Source organism: Pleuronectes platessa, chromosome 13, assembly GCF_947347685.1.
Source record: "Pleuronectes platessa chromosome 13, fPlePla1.1, whole genome shotgun sequence".
NCBI classification, from domain to species: Eukaryota; Metazoa; Chordata; class Actinopteri; order Pleuronectiformes; family Pleuronectidae; genus Pleuronectes; species Pleuronectes platessa.
In genome coordinates, this window is record NC_070638.1 from 14,436,892 (window position 1) to 14,456,672 (window position 19,781).

General features: G+C 42.2%; 2 protein-coding genes across 2 annotated transcripts; one reads left to right on the forward strand and one right to left on the reverse strand.

Moving 5' to 3' along the window:
* Positions 1-5,610: 5,610 nt before the first annotated feature.
* On the reverse strand, positions 5,611-9,345 carry metap1d (methionyl aminopeptidase type 1D (mitochondrial)). The gene is made up of 10 exons (XM_053438650.1): positions 9,235-9,345; positions 8,382-8,530; positions 8,106-8,255; positions 7,877-8,025; positions 7,466-7,508; positions 7,195-7,358; positions 6,974-7,071; positions 6,761-6,808; positions 6,596-6,674; positions 5,611-6,285 (listed from the first exon to the last, which is right to left on the reverse strand). Exons 1-10 carry the CDS (start codon positions 9,272-9,274, stop codon positions 6,201-6,203), a joined length of 1,005 nt encoding a protein of 334 aa, XP_053294625.1. The 5' UTR covers positions 9,275-9,345; the 3' UTR covers positions 5,611-6,200.
* A 1,287-nt stretch (positions 9,346-10,632) lies between these two features.
* Positions 10,633-19,548, forward strand: LOC128454802 (electrogenic aspartate/glutamate antiporter SLC25A12, mitochondrial). Its single transcript, XM_053438348.1, has 18 exons — positions 10,633-10,724; positions 11,459-11,512; positions 12,729-12,874; positions 13,320-13,435; positions 13,797-13,936; positions 14,076-14,222; positions 14,876-15,014; positions 15,120-15,213; positions 15,329-15,413; positions 15,581-15,662; positions 15,778-15,936; positions 16,670-16,722; positions 17,025-17,105; positions 17,563-17,703; positions 17,819-17,957; positions 18,072-18,230; positions 18,338-18,428; positions 18,573-19,548. The coding sequence occupies exons 1-18, from the start codon at positions 10,713-10,715 to the stop codon at positions 18,784-18,786; spliced, it is 2,052 nt and encodes a 683-aa protein (XP_053294323.1). The 5' UTR covers positions 10,633-10,712; the 3' UTR covers positions 18,787-19,548.
* Positions 19,549-19,781: the final 233 nt, after the last annotated feature.

A 19,781-nucleotide genomic window follows, 5' to 3' on the forward strand; every position in this document is an offset into this window, starting at 1 on the left:
AATAAAAACAAACTTCAAGCTGAAGAAACCCTAAACGTTAACGGAAAAGACCCGCGAACCTGAGTGACTGAGAGACAGAGAGCTGTTCTGTGAGTGAGTGAGCAGAGCGGTGTGTGAAGGGGAGGAGCGCTGTGACGCTGTGTGAGGATTTTCATTCAGTCCGAGCACAGATATTTACTCGTATTACTCGTATAATACTCGTGCTCGGCAAAAGTGCTTTATATGTACCGGATACTCGTTTCAGCCGAGTATCCGGCTCATCTCTAGTTGTTTTATACCCATGTAAATGTATTAAAGCAATTTGTTTTGATAGTGCTTTAGAACTATAGTTTAATTACCATTATATTTGTATTAGTATGTCAGCTCATTTTAATGATCATGGCAGATCATTTCCACATGGGGTCCCTATTGGCCAAAAATGAAAACTGGTCTTTTTTTCATCATCTGAAAATGTTGTTACATGAGTCTTTTAAATTACATTAACAGGCAGGTTTTAACTTTACGTCTCGTGATGAGACAATTCAACTGTAGCCAGTGAAGCTTCCGTTCATACAGAAACAAAGAGGCCGACGACTCCATTATCTTTTTATTAGACTTTTATTCTTGGAAACACATTCAATACATAAAGGAGAACAAAATCTGTCATTGAATCTCGCGAACCAAGAAACCATTGTTTTAAAACAAACATATTTAATCATATGAACTAGTTAAGAATACACATTCATACTGTGAGAGGAACACACTTTAACCTTAAAATGACATGAAGGACATTGTGAAAAATAGATAAATTATGTAGAAATCAGTAGAAATAATATATATTAACAAAAATCTTCGTTATTCAATGAGTTATATTTTCTAGGGACATAAAAACTGTTAATAATCTGTAAAAAAATGTACGATGAATAATATGAATATCTGCTGATAAATCCTAATAAATCTTTTGTTGCGAAGGTTGCAACTGAATCACTTCTCTCCTTTATGAGTCCTCACGTCTCGTACAATAGGAATGAATCTTAAACCTTTACCAGACCCAGATCAACTAAACGGTTTCTCTCCTGTATGAATCCTCATACGTTTATCTAGACTGCACTTATGGTTAAATCTTTTGCCACACTCAGAGCAACTAAATGGTTTCTCTCCTGTATGAATCCTCATGTTTATCTAGACTGCACTTATGGTAAAATATTTTGCCACACTCAGAGCAACTAAACGGTTTCTCTCCTGTATGAATCCTCATATGTGATTTTAGATTCCCCTATTGCTAAATCTTTTACCACACGCAGAGCAACTAAACTGTTTCTCTCCTGTATGAATCCTCATATGTGATTCTAGATTGCTCTTTGGTTAAATCTTTTACCACAATCAGAGCAACTAAACGGCTTCTCTCCTGTATGACTCCTCATATGTGATTCTAGATTGCCTTTTTGGTTAAATCTTTTACTACACTCAGAGCAACTAAACGGTTTCTCTCCTGTATGAATCGGCATATGTCTATCTAGACTGCTCTTTTGGTTAAATCTTTTACCACACTCAGAGCAACTAAACGATTTTTCTTCTGTCTTACATGCCATATAACTTAGATGCTGTTTGTTAATTCTGGTATTTAAACCAGTCTGAGGTTCCCTGGTCTCCATCCAATCATCCTCACTGTCTTCAGTCTCAGAAGAGTCTTCAGTCTTGTCCTCAGTACCTTGTTGTAATCGTCCATTCTGGTCCTCCACAGTCCGCTCTGGACTCCTTCGTCTCACTCGGGTGAAGCTTTGACGATTTAAGTTTCTCTTCATCTTCTTCACTCTTCATATTGACAGGAGTCAATGTGAACTTGATATCAGCCTCCTCCAGTCCTTGAAGCTGCTGTCCATCCTGAGTGGTCCACGGTTGCTCCTGTTCCTCTTTAATGTGGGGGGGCTCTGGATCCTCCTGGTCGACAAGGGGGCTCCACTGCTGCTGCTGAGGGGGAACCTCTTCTTTAATCACCATCAGTTGCTGGACGTCTGCGGGACACTCTGAAACACAAAAACACACGTTTATCATTTCAGAGTTTCCTGAAGTGTTTTGAAAAACATGTGTTGTGTCGTTTAATGTCGACTGTTGTGATTTTTGAACGATCACATTCAGGAAGAAGAGATATTGAGGTCGTTTACAGTTTGTGTTACGACGCAGCTCATAAAGGAAGCAGCATTAAAAAAAAAAGAGTTTCTGGTAAAAAAAAGGCCAAATAAACCAATTAGGTCACTAACAGAGGAGAACAGGGCGAGGAGAAGTTAGTTAGTTGGTTGAACTGCTTTCAGACCTGTGGGTAAAACTCAGAGAAATGTGTCCTGTTTCAGACATTAGCAACACAGCAGCAGGTTTTCTGGACAGACTGGTTCACAACAGCATCGAATCCTCCTCATTATTCAGGTGAGAGGTGAGAGCAGCCTGGTGCAGCAGAAAGAGACAGGAAGTGGCGTATTAACTCCGCAGCTCGACCTGATGCTAAATAACGTTAGCTTGTGAGCGGTTCCTCTAGGGCAGTGATTCTCAAACTGTGTGGAGAGCTGAGATGTGTAGATGCTGCCATTGAGTCTGTTTTAGAAGACATCGACAGCGCATTCATTTTGAAAGAGGAACAGAGAACGCGGAGGCGACAGCAAGGCGCCGCGCTAATCCCTATCGCCCCGGCGCTTGGCTGTTCACACCAGACGCTGAAGCGACGCTGAACCGCCGGGCAGCGCTAATAATATCACCCGTTGATCAAACATTTGTCTTTTTTGGTGTTGTCTTTATACAACATGTTCCGAGGATCATACAACTCACTGTACTTCTCCACTTCAATTATTAATTTAATGTCATCCATGCTGAAGAACTTCTTGGCTATTTGCTCCGTTAAATGTCGGGTGTCGAGGGTAAATTACGTATTCTCCACTCAAGCCTATGTGGAGAATACGGAGCCCCCCCCCTTCACTCTTTTTATCTTTATCACTGCTTGTGTGGCTGTAGTGGATGGGCAGAGGGGGACATTTAATAATATCATTGGTAAAATTAAAACTCCAGGACAACAGAAGGGGAATTCAAAGTATGGGATGCATATTTGATGAATTATATCATTTAAAATATGTCATCAATATCGTTTAAAATCATTTTTCAGTGTGTTTCCTGTCGCGATACGCTCGCGTAAAGCGGAAAAGATAGACTCAACGCCGAAACGATCTCTGAACGGCGCTAGGCAGCCTTGGCGCAGCGCTGCGCTTCAGCCTCCAGTGTGACCCACACAAAGGTTTAACATGGGAGTGGATGGGAGCCAGCTGTTATTTTAGGCTTGGCGCTGCGCTTAAGCGTCGCTTTGGCGTCACTTCAGCGTCCGGTGTGAACCTGGCATTAGTAAATAACTCACAATGCGTCGCTTAACATACGTCACATACTACGTTGCTCTGATTGGTTGTAGGTCTATCCAATTGAGACAAGAGGCTTTTTTTCCCCCGGTTCGGTTGAAACACGCCCCATAATCATAGCCCAATGGAGCCGTATCAGACTCACATTCTGACTAGAATTGTGAGTATGACAACGTCAGGCTAGTGGCTCCCTATACAGCGTACACTCTCAGTCCCCGGGGCTCCGCCCCCCGCCCCCCTCACTCTCTCAGAGACACACATAGTGAGATCAGAGCGCGTTCACATGAAGCAGCCGGTTAGGGACAAACAAGAGACGGTGTTCAAAAACCAAGTTGAAAAGGAAGTACGATGAAGCCTGTCTTGCTCTTGGGTTCACAGTCAATGGGGTAGGACATGAGGAGAGACCAGTGTGGATTTTATGTCTGAAAACTCTATGAGACCCAACAAATTCAGAAGAATCTTAGAAACATTACCATCGGTCACATACATGTGTTCTTTTTGGTTGAGCTTTATCATCTTTGTAACAAAGTAATTATAATTGAATAAATGTTTTCTCTAATTATTGAAAAAGTACAGACTGATGGAGGAATGTAGTGATAAATGTCCCCAAAAGTTCTTCTATTAGGTGGAACATACACATGTTAAACTTGGCCATTTTGTTGGGGTGGGGGAGCGGGTGGTGCATGAAAAATATTCTAGACCCAAAGTGGAGCTTGACAGAAAAAGTTTGAGAACCACTGCTCTAGAGACTGACCTGCTCTGTGCAGCTGGACTACGGGCTTCATCGCGGCATCGAACAGCCTCCTCTGGCGGCAGATCTCCCGCTCGGACCGCTCCACTCGGTCGTCGTACTCTGCCAAGGTGTCGTCAAGCACCGCGAGGATGTCCTCCTCGATGAGGAGGAGATCGGTGAGCATCGCTCTCAGCGCCGGGACTCGAGCCTTTCCTCCTCCTATCTCCACCTGCAGCAGAAAGTGTTCAGCGACAGCATTGATCCGCTCAAGCACCAACACCCGCAGCAGCTGCACCAACACCCGCAGCGGCTGCACGACGGACATGTTCCTCCTCTCTGTGCACATCGAGTCTCTGAACCATAGAGCGATTAAAGAGAGAAAGCGGCAGGAAACCAGAGACTCCTAGCTCCGAGCCAGCAGCGACCCCTGTTGGACTGGAGGACGAAGAGGAAACCAAAGTACTAATACTGCACAGTAGAAATACTCGTTAAAAGTACTTGTTAAACAAGTACTAAAGTATAAGCAACTAAATAAACTAAACAAATAGTGGAAGAAGAACTCGGATCATTCACTGAGGTAAAAGTACCAAGACAGTAAAGTAATATTCCATTACAAGTAAAAGTACTAAGACAGTGAAGTAGAAATACTCAATAATTAAATTAAACAAACACCGATAGTAAAACCAAAAACAAAAAATTGCTTGCGTTTTGCACTTCCCTTCCTGCGTCCGACACGTGGTGTTAATTCTTGACGGCTAATTGCTCATTTACGGTCAACACTATCAATTGCACATCACACTGTGAAAACTTTATGTAAATTGAATGATAGTTGTAAAACAAAGCTTATTTCCTGTTTCCAGTAGGTGGCACCATCAGTATAATTACATACAGACTAATAGATCTGTTCAAGTAGGGGCTCTGATGGAGGGTGAGCAATTTTGTGTCAATTGGACAATGTTACAACAACTACATTTTCAAATTACTCCAGAATACGTAAAATATCACCACTTTCTAATCTTCTGCAAATGTTGGTTAGAATATGAGCATGTTAATCTATACAGTAAAAGTTTAATATTCAGTATGTAGGTAGTCGGAGAAGTCCTGAACACAGGCATATCAGTCTCTCTCTTATTGAGCAAAGTGTTTTTATAGAACTTTGAAATATCCAGAAATGAACTGATTTGATTGTACACATGTTTGACATTACTTTAAAAAATCTCTTAATCTATAAAGTAAAAATTGAATAAGACTCAAGGTTTTTTAATACTTTTTAAGAGTCTTGATTTTACCTAAATTCATATATCAACTTTTAATACTTGTCAAGACCCCGTGGATACCCTGTTATATACTTAAACAAATATGATCAAATTGGATTGTGATGAGGCAAAAACGTAAATTGTACAAAATGTATTCTGTAAAAAAATAAGTTGCAGCATAAAAAGAGCCATTTAACTTTTTTACAGACAATTTAGTTGTATGGTTACATGAACAAATGACAAGTGATCATACTTTAGTGATTTTATTTTAAAACAAGAGTTATTGCTACAGGTTTTGCTTGAGAGCAAGTTAATTACTCATGGCCTCCATGTTTCCTGGCCAAGACCCGGCTGATGTGAATTTCTCCCCTTGACAGTTACAGTACAAGTGCTCCTTGATTGTTAAAGGTCACATTAAACTATCCTGGGATCTACTGAACTGTCACAAAGGGATTGAACACATCCCATTGCCGGGCCAAAAAAGGAGAGAGTATGGGGATCTCTTATACTGACAATATAAACACTCAGACATGCAGAAAGCTCAACTTGAGTCATTGAATGTAGCAGATTATCTGTAACAGACAATTGATTTCTGTTTGTGCTCGAATCAAGATTGAAGTTTTACATTTTAGTCTAAATGAATACATAAATACTGTGTGTACTGTGATACTGTATGTAATCCTCGGAAAATAATAATACAATTTTAACTTAAACACCATAGAGAAGTTGTAGAAGTGGTTTTAAATATGTCGAGGTGAAGCACCGCTCAAGTTCTTGTAAATGGGATTCGATCAAATGATTCTAGCAGCCAATGTCAAGGTCAGCTGTTCAATTTAGTCATAGGTTGCTTTCTTCTGGCAGTTTGGTGAGAATATCCACCCCGTCGGATGTGATGACCACCGTGTGTTCGAACTGAGCCGACCTGCATGAAGAGAAGAGAAGAATGATGCTACTCTCCTGTCTGTGTATGTTACTATGGATCTGGAGATTAAAAGCTAAAAATAAAGCTTAGCATAAATACTAGAATCAGCTGGCCTGGCTCTCTCCCAGTCGAAAAACAAGATAACAAGCAGTTCTAAAGTTCACTAATTCATGAACTGTATCTCATTTGGTTTAAATCCAAACAAATAGACAATGACAAAAAACTGTAATGTAAAAGCTCAGCTGGGATAGCATTTAGAAGGGCTCTGCCACATGATGACTACAGGCACGCAGCCGAGACGTCTTTTTACCTTTTATCATCTGCAGACACTGCAGTCCACTTGTCCTTCAGGATTCTGAACTCTGAAGACCCCTCCATCAGTATGGGCTCTATAAATGAACATATGATATCAGCTCCACACTCACACACAGCAGCACCTTTATGTGCATATTAAGATGATAAAATTGTATCTCACCTATCGTGAAAGCCATCCCTTCATCCAGGGTCATGTCATTGTCATTAGCTAAAAATAAAGGATGAGAAAGACCTTAAGGCAACATGTCATTTATTTTAATATTAATTTCAGTTTTCAATATCACTGTCAATTAATTAGAGATTTACAGTTTACAGTTCCATTACAATCGACAGAAGAATTTGTCTCATCAGCTGACCACAGACCCAAACTTACCGTGGTGCCAGATTTCAGGATGACAGTGAAAGTAGGAGCCTATTCCATGTCCAATGAAGTAAGGACACACTTGGAAGCCATTGGTGCGAGCTATTTCACTGCCAGCAGTGCAAAAAATATATCAGTTGTCAAAAAGAGAAAAATCTGTGTGATTATATAGGAAATATACATTTTAATGTATGTATTACTTTTGTCTATATTTTCTGTGTGCATGTTTGTACCTAATAGTGTTTCCTATAACACAGAGCTGTGCACCCGGCTTGCAGGCAGCGATGGCCTCGTCTCGGCAAAGCCTGGCAGTTTCCACCAACCGCTGGCCAGCCTCATCCACCTGGCCAATTAAGAAGGTTTCTGATGTGTCACCATGGTAACCCTCAAAATACACCTGGCAGGAACAGGAAGGATTCGGGGTCAGGAACAGTGTTTCTCTGACATATCATGTTTCTATGAGTTTGATGGATTGTTTGTGTGTCTGTTAAGACTTCCACTTACCGTCACATCAATGTTGATGATATCTCCATCTAGAAGTTGCCGGCTGCAGGACACATCCATTTAAAAAGATAACTGATGAATACAGAGAATCTTACAGTTTTCCTTTTTTAACCCAAGTTGCTTTATAATATCATAAATACTAGACATCATCAAATATGTACACAGTCAGAAATCTATAGACTGTATCTATATATACTGTATTTGGTTATTTCCCCCCAAAATGAACTCTGTTTCAAAATGATACAGATATGTTGTGGTAACAATAAAAAAAAAAATATATATATTCATGCAGCACAGAACCAAAATGTATCCATAAAATCCAACATAAAACATTATTTCAATGTAGTAGGTAGAATCTTATATTGCAAGGAAATAAAAGTATGCAACAGCTGTGAGCATATGACCAGTTACCTGTCCGGTATCCCATGACAGACCACGTTGTTCACAGACGTACAGACTGACTTGGGGAAACCGCCGTATCTGAGAGGGGATGGGTAGGCGTTGTGTTTGATTGTCTCCTGGTGCACTATGAAGTCTATCTCCTCTGTTGTCATGCCAACCTAGAAGCCAAAGGTCATAATTTTTTTTTTTATTGGTACTTTTTAAGTACTAATACTCAGTGTAGTAGTTCGGTACTTACCTTCAAACTGCCTGCAGCGAGTAAGAGTACATGTCTGGCAAGCTGACACGCTCGGGCAAGGCCATTGATTTGCTCTTGGTTTTTGATCTCTATGTAATCCGGCCACTCCGGGACCATTCCAGTTCCGACATAGTCAGGTTGCACGATGTGCTGCAGGCGGGAAAGACAGGATATGAAGGGTCATACATTTGTCCCAAGGTTCCATATAAAAACAACACTTTAAAGTTTTCCTTCAACATTATAAGCATTGTTCCTATGGGAGAGTGGGTCCTGTACCTTGGGCACTGCATATGCAGGCCTGACATTAGCTGGGCGAACTACATTGTGAGAGTTTTTCCACTTCCTCCAGAAGAAGCGGCGGTGTTGCTGACATAGTGGGGCTGAGGGACGACCGCCACAAACTCTATGCAGGAAACTGCCCAATCCTGGTGAAAAGGAAAGCAGCACAATAAAGAGATAATTGGATAAATGTTAAGTGATATTGGGTTTGGCTTCATGCACTTGTGCTCGAGAGGGTAACAGTAAAGTAATGTACAGTCATGTGCATCTATAGATAGTGAATCGGACTGTTTAATATATGTAAGAGTGTTATGTGTGATGTTGGTAGGCAATATAAGCTCATCTTTTTGTAAATATGGTATGCACAAACCTACTTTTCCAACTATCTATCTATCTATCTATCTATCTATCTATCCCATATATCCAGTGATCACTACATTAGACACATACATGCACAGTCTAACTCAATCTAAAAGAACAGTTCTAGGTCTGCTTGTACTGTGCCTAGAATGTCCCACAGTATTGACACTGTCCTATGACCTATGTCTCAGTATAGAGGTCACAGTTAGTGATCGTTTTGAACTGAACTGCAGCATATTCATTATTATGGCTTTTTAATCACTCTGCTTCCTCGTGCATGAAAACGATGACACCTCAGTGTAACTTCTAATATATATCTGTACTGGAGTTAGCAAGAAACACCGGCGTTTAATATGGAAATATCGGAGGTGCTGTCTTTTGTTTCGATGTATTTGTTAATCGAGCACATTGTTTTGACTTTGGCGGGGGGAGAAGCCACTAAACCGAGCTGCTAACTCGGGTGTACAAAGGATTTTAGCTCGGTTTCTACCTGATCTTGTGAACAGCGCTGTGGAGCAAGGAGCCGCCATGGGTTGTTATTGGTGGTCACATGGTACGGAAGTCACCACCTCCAGAAGTCTCCACCTCCGGAAGTCACGTGATGAACGACTCAATGAATGAAGAGCGTAGACCTATGGCGTAGACCGTCTATACATAGGTGAAGATCTATATATACAGTCTTTGGTGAAGATGCAGAGTTTAAACGGGTTTAATTCATATATATATATATATATGAGTTTAAACTTTGTTTTATAATGTGACATGTTTTATTTTGTCAAAACCACTGCAAGACAAAATCAACTTATTTTTTTTAAATCATAAACATATAGATCCGTTTGGCATTTTCTGGCCATAAATGTTACTTTATGGCCAGAAAATGCTGATTTCTAAATGTTATAACAAAAAGGATTATTAAAATCAATAACAATTGTATGTGCATGAAGTAAAACATTACATAATAAATATATATACAGGTAAGAACAGTATTATTGTGTTTACTATAGGTGTGCACACAAATCTTACCAGCAATCACATGCATCAAAGTCTACTTCTGTTTTTATGTTGTATTTTATTTTTTTATTTTTTTATTTTGTATGATTTGTTGCATTCTTTTTGCACTTTGGCCTAAACGACATCTCACTCAGTCATATACTTTGTAAGAGGTTGAATGACAGTAAAAGTGAACTTAAACTTGTATTCTTGACTTGTATAGAGTGAGTGGTGATTACACAAAGCAAGGTGGTCATCCATCATATTGTCAACTGTAGGGAGAAATGTATGGAGGAGTCTATTGGAGGTCTCCAACACCTATTTATAGAACATTATCTCTTACAGATGATTGTTAAACAATTATGTAACCACAGTGCAGAGATACTGTAGTAGGTCACTGCCTTATCACTAAAAACCAATACTCTATCGAACATGGCAACCTCACTAAGGTCACTGAGATAAGTGCTCATTGTAAATAAAGCAGAAAAAAGTGAAAACATTCCTGAGCACAATCTGTTGCTACATCTCCTGGAGGCTGAAACAAGCTGCAATGAAAATATGCTATAAATCTCCATCACATAGGACATTCTACCATAGTGGCAAAACTACACTATTACTGATGGTTTGATCATTCTCATTGATAATAAGTCTTAATAAATATTACTGACTATTACATCATATCCAAATCATCCCCACTGACTTCTGCTTCAGGCCACATTTTAGGCCCCCCCTCATCTTTCATTCATATTTGAAATTCATATTATTATTATTTGTAGTAGTAGTAGTAGTAGTGGTAGTATTATTATAGAAGCTGCTTCCATACGAAAGCTTGTGAATCTCAGTCACATCATTGCATCATCGTACGTCCCCTACAGTGTGTGTGTGCGTGTGTTTGCGTGTGTGCTTGTGTGCGTGCGGACCTGCTGCAGCTACTGTGAACGCGCTCTGCGCCTGCACTGTTCGTGACGTCAAACCAGTATGGCGGCCAAGGTGACTTCGGCATCGCTCCCTCAGCGGTGTCTCAACCTCTGCTTTTACATACTTTCATGACTTGTGTCGCGTTTTCCTCCGTCGGAACGATGGACGCTGTTGTGTGAACCGGGGTCGGGGGTCGTGTCGGCAGCGGGGAACCCAGAGAGGCTGCAGCATCCCCGGTGCTAGCCGCCGCCCCGCGGTAGCTGGCCGGCCTTGAGACATCCACAACCTCGGAGTTAGCGGCGCGATGCTAAGCGGCTACCGCTCCTAGACCCGCCGTGATACAGACGCTCACCTCACCCGAACCCGCGTCTTCTCACCGCCGCCGCCTCCTCTGTCGTCGTGTCGCAAGTTTCCATTTGAAAGCGTTAACGTGCCCTGACAGCGGTGTGTGTCCTCGTCCTGTGACAGTGGCTCTTGCTAGCTGGCTACACAGCTGTCAGTGGGAGCTTGTGGACACTCGTTCACTAACATTACGGGTCACTTCATTAAGGAACTGAATCGTGATGTTTGTGCACCGGGACGCAGTCGTTTGCTTTTCGTGAGCGTGTTGTTCCTGTCGGGTTGTTCCCCCTTCACCGCAGTGGACGTGTCAAGGAGACTTTCATCCTCCTCTGCCTCTTGTTTTGTTCCAATTCGCCGCAGAAAACGAGCTTTAGCCGGCAGCGTCTTTCGTCTAAATACATACACATTCGCTTTCACTTTGTCCGACAGTGTCGTGATTTTTTTTGTGTATTGTGTTGTTTTAGGTGCAATCTACTAAACGTGGGGACCCGAGTGAGCTGAAATCCATCTTCCAGAGGGTAAGATGCGCCACAGATCTGTGTTTAATCCCTCTCTCCGTTTCCGGCTATGTTCACACGTCATAAATGTCTTCACGTCTGTACATGTCCCGTATTTGTGAAACAGCCACATCTGTACAAAACATCTGGTCCCAAGACTTCACTTGGAGAAGGATCTTGTGGGATTGTGTCATGGGGTTTAAATTAAAGCATTAGCCACAGTTAGAGGTCCGGCACAGGCTGATGGAGTCACATTAACCTCACAGTCAACCGGAGATGAACAGGTTTTTCAGTTGATGCATTTTTCTTTCTAATAGAAGTTGAATTTTAACAACAATTGTGGGTCAGACGTGTCAAGTCAGCTGTTTTGAACGCAGTGGTTGTTGTCATGACTCGCTGAGGTTGAAAGCGTGCAGTCAGAGAATGTCAGTGCAGCTTAGACCTCTAATCTGAAGGCCCAGTGCTCAGGATAGTGTGTCAGGTTTCGCTCCAGCACAGCACCGGCAAGGACGTGCTTCCTCTTGCACCTGAAGGATCAGGGATCACCCTGTCACTCTGGTGTGTGAGAATTGTTCTGTCGCGCTGAAGCTTACTGCATGACCGTGACGTGTCATGAGGAAATGCCATAAGAGGAGTGTGGTTAATCTTCACCTTTCTCCAAATGTCCTCTGCGTGGCGAGGGAGAGACCAGCCTGCATGGTGTTATGTGGGCCAGTTGTCGGTCAGCTGCTAAACACACACAGGTTAAATTGCTTTTACCAAAACATTGGCGCACGTGTTCCTGCTCGTGCATGTAACGCCACAACTGTGAGATCAATGACCTTGATTTTTCCGGCTGCAGCATGAATCACCCGCCCAGCGAGGGAAAAGACCAATGACAGTCCCAAACCTCGAAATAATGATGTTTATAGATATTTTGACACAAATGTTAATCATTTGAAAGTAATCGTCAAGTGTATGAAGTGAAACTTGCACACTAATGTTTGTGTAATGTTCACAGCCTGTGACACCAGCTTTAAACGAGTAACAAAGAGCCTTCAGTATACAGAGACCTGCTGACTCACTCAAACCCATGTTCTCTACACAGGCCTCTGAGCCAGCTCGGACACTGTGAGGGTTAACTAAGCTAACGTAAAATCATGCTTTTGAGATGGATTAACTCTTGGTCATGTTAGCGTTAGCATCAGTGAAGTGTCATGTATCCATGTTAATGTTCTTTTTCTGTGTCTCCCCTCAGTATGCCAGTGTCGCGGACAATGAGGGGGAGAGGTTCATGACCCCGGGAGACTTTGTCCAGAGATATCTAGGACTACACACACAGATCCACCACAACCCCAAAACTGTGCAGCTCATCGCTGCAGTGGCTGACACCACAAAGGACGGGTGCGTAGGGACAGACACACACACACACACACAGCCAGCTTATCAACACCAATTAACACTTTATTGAGGCATTTCTGATTAGTATTTACCATTATCAGCCCTTGGAGATGAGATAAAACTCCTATTGAGTCCTATCCTCCTGATTGTAGTTTCATTCATGCAATGAACCCTCATTGGAAAGTAGACGTTTTTATAAATCAGATGTAGGTCATGTTATTTGCTGACGGGCCTTTCAGTTCACACACAAACGTTAAACAATAATGGTATGCATTTTGTAATGCTATGTAAATGATTCTGTCTGTTGGTTGAGAACTGGTATCTCAACCAACCTTATTTCACCTGATCTTGGCTTCTTTCCAAGTTCTGTGATGTGTTTGTGTTAAACCATGTTTAATTTCTTCCTCTCGTCTCGTGCACCCCCCCCCCCCCCCCCTCCTATCGCCAGGCTGATCTCATTCCAGGAGTTTCTTGCTTTTGAGTCGGTGTTGTGTGCGCCTGACGCTCTCTTCATCGTAGCCTACCAGCTGTTTGACAAGAATGGATCTGGATCTGTTTCCTTCGGTATGAGCCGTGGCTTTTTATTATTTCTTGCACGACCTTTGATTTACTGATGATGTCAGTGAGCACATAAAAAGGACAGTATAATTATAGCACTGTATTTTGTGTTAAATATGTTTGCAGCGCCCTTTTTCTAATTCCTGCAGTGCAGTGTGAGAAATGAATTTCCTAATGTGACATTGTGAACCAGATTACTCCTCAGTCTAAGTCCTGGACTTATATAATCGCTCTCATGCACCGTGTCTACTTACTTTCTTATGTCACTCACAAAGCCTCATGGCATTAAAATGATTTAACACTATTATTGTTTATGAAATTTGTCTTGAAAATGAATTATTCTTTGGAACGTGTATTTTTGCTGCAGAAAATGTACGTGACATTTTCAGCCAGACCACCGTGCACCACCATATTCCCTTCAACTGGGAATGTGAGTTCATCCGTCTGCACTTTGGGCACGACAACAAGAAATGTCTCAGCTATCTCGAGTTCACCCAGTTCCTGCAGGTACACACACACACACACCCACACCAATCAGTATTGCTGCACTCTCTTCCTCTTTCACTTGGTCTCTCTTTCTCACACACTGAATGTTACTCTGACTTTATTTTTACACCCAAATCCTGTGGTGTCATATTTTGTTCAGGAGCTACAGTTGGAGCATGCACGCCAGGCATTTGCCCAGAAGGACAAAGGGAAGAATGGCGTCATCTCTTCCATGGACTTCAGTGACATTATGGCCACCATCAGACACCACGTGCTCACACCCTTTGTGGAGGAGAACCTTGTCTCAGTGAGTGTTTGTGTCAGTGAGCGGCTTACTGACAGTTTTTTCTATAATGTCACACTATGACCACAGTGAATATCATCTTTGATTGACAGGAGTGTTTTCAGTGGGCTATAGTATCTCCGATGTTTTTGAGCAGCAAATGTATGTATTTAATCAAAGTTTAACAGAGACAAAAAGTTTTGAAAAACAATCCTTATGTTTTGATCACTGGCAAGTAGAAGAAAAATCGTCCTATTTGGGGATCTAAGCCCTAAAGGATGCATTTATAATTTCAGTATTTTTAAGTGTTGCTCAGGCGTGTTTCCATTTTCCCGTGACAGAATAACCCAATCTCTTATTTTATCTAGGATTATTGTCATATCCTGCAGAGATTTTCTGGGTAGAAATAAGCGTTGTGGATTTATTCAATTAAATCTTTAGTGTCAAGAGATGCATTATGAATGACCAAGCTCAGGCAACAATCAAAAATATCTCAGTACAATAGGAGAGTTAAAATAAAGGAGTGAAGTTTCTCCTTAGCCATCGCAATACAGGAAAGAAATGAAAGTAATTTTTGAATCTATTATATTTGCAACTGCACATCTTTGCTTTCTCGTTTGGGGATTTAATAAGTAAATCTTTTGTATAAAGTACGTGATGTGGTTCTCTCCTACCAGGCCGCCGGTGGAAGCACTTCTCACATGGTCAGTTTTTCCTACTTCAACGCCTTCAACTCCCTCCTGAACAACATGGAGCTGATCCGTAAAATTTACAGCACACTGGCTGGCACGCGGAAGGACACGCTCGCGACCAAAGGTGCACACATCGTCATGTTCCAGTGATTTTGTGTGTTTGCTCTTCAGCTGATATGTTTTCCCGTGGAGTGTCATTTCCTAAAAATCTCTCTCTTTCTCCCTGCAGAAGAGTTTGTACATGCTGCCAACAAGTTTGGTCAAATCACTCCCATGGAAATTGACATTCTGTACCAGTTGGCAGGCCTGCACTCCCCCTCTGGGTAAATGTTTACCCAGATCAGTTTACAGATATTCACTGTTCACTCTTATGAACTACCTGCACCTGCAAACATTTCGGTAATGTTACTAACAGGGGAATAAATAACTGTGTCTCAGGCGCCTGAACCTCGCTGACATTGAGAGGATAACTCCATTAGAGGAAGGATGTCTGCCACACCACCTGGTTGAAAGTCAGAAACAGGTAGGATGCTTGTAACTCCTAATGCATAATTCTGTTACAGTCTCTTAAAATGTCATTAAAAATCTAATCTATTTGCTCTTTATGACACATGGATTCCTTCTCGTCTTACCATCGTGAGAATTATGTTTAATAGCATTGTGTTCTCTTGTTCTTTTATGTTTCATCAGACCCATGGAGACGGCTCCAGGCCTGTATATCTTCAGGTTGCAGAGTCAGCCTACAGGTTCATGCTGGGCTCCATCGCTGGAGGTGAGTTGCACCATGACCCTGTGACAAGTCACTGTCTGATGAGCACACGGCAGCATCCAGTATGTGAATTTGATGAATTAAATTTAGTCCGAGTTGTGTGTGTGTGTCTGCATAGCCACGGGAGCGACAGCGGTGTACCCCATCGACTTGGTGAAGACTCGCATGCAGAACCAGAGGTCCACAGGATCCTTTGTCGGGGAGCTGATGTACAAGAACAGCTTTGACTGCGCGAAGAAGGTTCTCCGCTACGAGGGTTTATTTGGCTTCTACAGAGGTAGGACATGTTAGGAGACTGCACCTGTGTTATTCACACCACCAGGTATTTGGGCTCGAGGCTCCTGTCTTTTATTTATTCATTCATTCAGCTCAGCTGCGTTTTTCTAAATGTTTTAGTTAATATTCTTCGCCGTTAAAGCCTTTATCATTATATTTTTTATTGTATGGTGTGTATTATATAAACTATATATTTTATCAGCTAAAGCATTTTTTCAGGTGCTTGGCTCCTTTTTACCACTGATGCACACTTCAAATATGAGCCAAATATGTGATGCTATAATTTTTTTTACATTAATATTGTGGTTTGTGGAAGTGATGCAGTGTCATTTTTTGTCAAAAAATTGCAGCATTTTGTTTCTGCATTACGCAAAAATAATATTCTATCACATTAGCATGTATTTTTCTATAGCTGCAAATGTTCAGAGGAAGTGATTGACACAAATCTCTTAAAAATACAGAACAGAAGAGCTCTGCTAGTGACAGAAATCATCTCAGAAGATGATTCTATCAGCCTCAGTGAATTGGGACTAGACTGTGAGACAGCAAATGAGTCTTGGCTCCAAGGTCATGGTCATAAACTCTCCTCCTCGCACACACTCCTGTTTTTGACATCCTCTGACATTCCATGTTATCATTTCCTTTCGATGGCTCATTTTTCTTGTTTCTGTCTGTTCTGTATAAACCATTGAAATGAGATTCTCGTGTCACCTGTTCCCCTCAATGCCCCACAGGTCTGGTCCCTCAGCTTATAGGTGTGGCTCCTGAGAAGGCCATCAAACTCACTGTGAGTACAACCCTGCACAATAATGACCCCCCTCCACTCACTTTGCATACACACTTGCTATGTTACTTTTAATTATAGCATCTTTTACTTAGATGTTTTCTGTTCGTCTTATCCGTACGGTTAAGGTTCTTTTATTTCTGTAAAGCACATTGAATGACCTGTGGATGATAACGCTGTATACCAATTGATTTGCCTTGAATCATTAGAATTGTATTATTATGAAAGTCCTTGCAAATTTACAGAAGCCAAAATGAACCTTAAGTCTTTGGTCTGATGCTTGTTTTTTGGTTTGTGTCTCACAGGTGAATGACTTTGTAAGAGACAAGTTCACTGACAAAGACAAGGGCATTGCTTTCGCAGCGGAGGTCCTGGCAGGTGGCTGTGTAAGTACCAGGTTCCACACAGTTTTTGTTTGTAACTGCATAAATGAACCGTAGATGAGATAAAAATGTAACTTTGTGCGTCGTACCTCGTGAATGAAACCTCAATGTGTTTGATTAACTTGCTTGCAGAGTTCCAAATAATGTCACTAACATCAGACTGAAATATTAGACTGTTCCCAGAGTGATGGTCTCACTGTCAATGCAAAATGTTTTTTTGTTTTTGTTTTTGCGATAGCGTTGTTCATCCTTACACACATTGGCCCAGCACTGCTTACCATCCAAGGAAATGGAAAAGTAAATGAGCGATCGGGATTTAAATTTTGTACTTTTGATACGTGTCTTGAGCGAGACTTGGCTTCCATACCTCAGCTGCATATATGTGACATGCAGGAGAAGTGATGTGTGTCGTTTCTTAATGAAGTCGGTGAATAAGCTGCTCTTCTCCTCGTGTCTTCAGGCTGGAGGCTCTCAGGTGATCTTTACCAACCCGCTGGAGATCGTGAAGATTCGCCTGCAGGTGGCAGGTGAGATCACCACGGGACCTCGAGTCAGTGCAGTCAGCGTGGTCCGTGACCTGGGTTTCTTCGGTCTTTACAAGGTACTGGACCCTGGTTTAATTCACTGACTGTCACTCTTCCATCTGCCTCAGTCTTTCAGTCTTACTCTACAAGCACAGTCCACTACATATGTCTTAATTTTGTTTGTGTGTCCAGGGTGCTAAAGCGTGTTTCATGAGAGACATCCCGTTCTCAGCCATCTACTTCCCCGCGTACGCACACCTCAAGACCATGTTCGCCGATGACCAGGGCAGGCTGGGGGCTCTGCAGCTTCTCACAGCCGGAGCGATCGCAGGTAATTTGAGATTGTGACCCAGAACAGAAGCCGTCATTGAGAACGTGATCCAGTGAATCATCGGATCAATATTGTAGCTTCTCACCCTTTTTTCTTTTTAACTTCATTTCCCAGGTATCCCTGCTGCCTCCCTTGTGACGCCCGCTGACGTTATCAAGACCCGTCTGCAAGTGGCAGCCAGGGCAGGACAGACGTCTTACACCGGAGTCATCGACTGCTTCACGAAGATCATGAAAGAGGAGGGTTTCAGGGCGCTGTGGAAGGGAGCTGGAGGTGTGTGTCTGTTTGTGTGTTCACCTGCAAGCAGCAGCACAATGTATCTCAGAATATTGTTGCACTGAAATGATGCTGACTTGTTTGCCTGCTTTCCTTTTCTCCAGCTCGTATGTGCCGGTCCTCTCCTCAGTTTGGTGTGACTCTGGTGACTTATGAGTTCTTGCAGCGGTGGTTCTATGTCGACTTCGGAGGACAGTAAGTTGACACACAGACTCTTTAAATATTAAGTGTCTAATCTTATTTCTTTTGGAATTTGCTGAAAATACATATGACTTATATCATAACACACATTTATTTATAAGTACTTAAAGTCACATTGTCCTCCTCTCCTCCCCATAGTCGTCCGGCAGGATCTGAGCCCACACCCAGGTCTCGCATCTCCGAGCTTCCTCCCATCAACGCAGACCACGTGGGAGGCTACCGCCTGGCTGCAGCCACCTTCGCAGGGGTGGAGAACAAATTCGGCCTCCATCTCCCCAAGTTCAAGTCCTCCGGCGTGGTGTCCATACATCACCCAGAGCCAGCCGCTGCCACGCCAGCTCAGGCCCCGTAGAGGCCCCGGCGTCTCCATATCATTCTGCTATCTCTCTACCAGGAGCCAGAAACTTAGATACACAAACAAAACAAACAACAGTTAACAGGCACTCCCCAAATAGGGGCCATAAAGTTAGGAAAAAACAACAGCAGCCCGTCTACTCTCTCCAGGGTGAAGGTGTGATCCACTGGTCCCACAGGCGCCAGTTATAGAGGCAGACAGAGACGGGACCAGAGCGCTGACTGTGTTGTATCTTGAGTGCCTGCTCGCTCCTGGCCTCTTCATCCTTTGTGTTCCTTCTCTCCAGCATTTGTATAAAATTGACTCTTGCACTCCTCTCTCTCTCATGAGTAGCTGATATGATTTGTATTTTGTTTTCTGTCTCATACTCAGTTTGAGTAGCGCTTCTCATTTTGGACAGCGGGCATAGAAATGATTAGATTGTTCAGCACGGTGTTTGGGCGTCGATCCAGTCCTCACACAGGAGGTTACGTACTGTACATATTGTATAACTGCAACAAAGATAATGCTACGAGACAGAGGGCCAGTCGTAACATTCAGTTGGAATCATTATACAGTAACTGTAATGTTAATGGCAACGTGGGGCCTCTGGTCCTGGTCTCTTGAGAATCGCTCTTACTGATGTACAAAGGTTTTCGATTGTGTTTTCTTGGCAAAACAAGAATGGCGAGCAGAGAATTAGGAATTAATAAATTAAATGTATCTCAATTCAGTCATTGTATTTTATTGAAATAAATCATCCATATGGGTTTAATTTTACTGCTAAGTCTTGAGTTTTATTCCAATGGAAAAGTGAATCATCTGTAACAAGGAAGAACACGGTACAATTATTCTCTGCAGAATAATGACAATTCTGGTGGGACAAACATGGTGGCTACAGTGCAATTTTCTCATTTTATGTATTGAAGCAAAATGTTTTTCCAGCCTGGTGACGACGGACTTCTGCATCATGAAGAAAAATTGGATGGAGAAAAAGTATGAATTATTTTCCA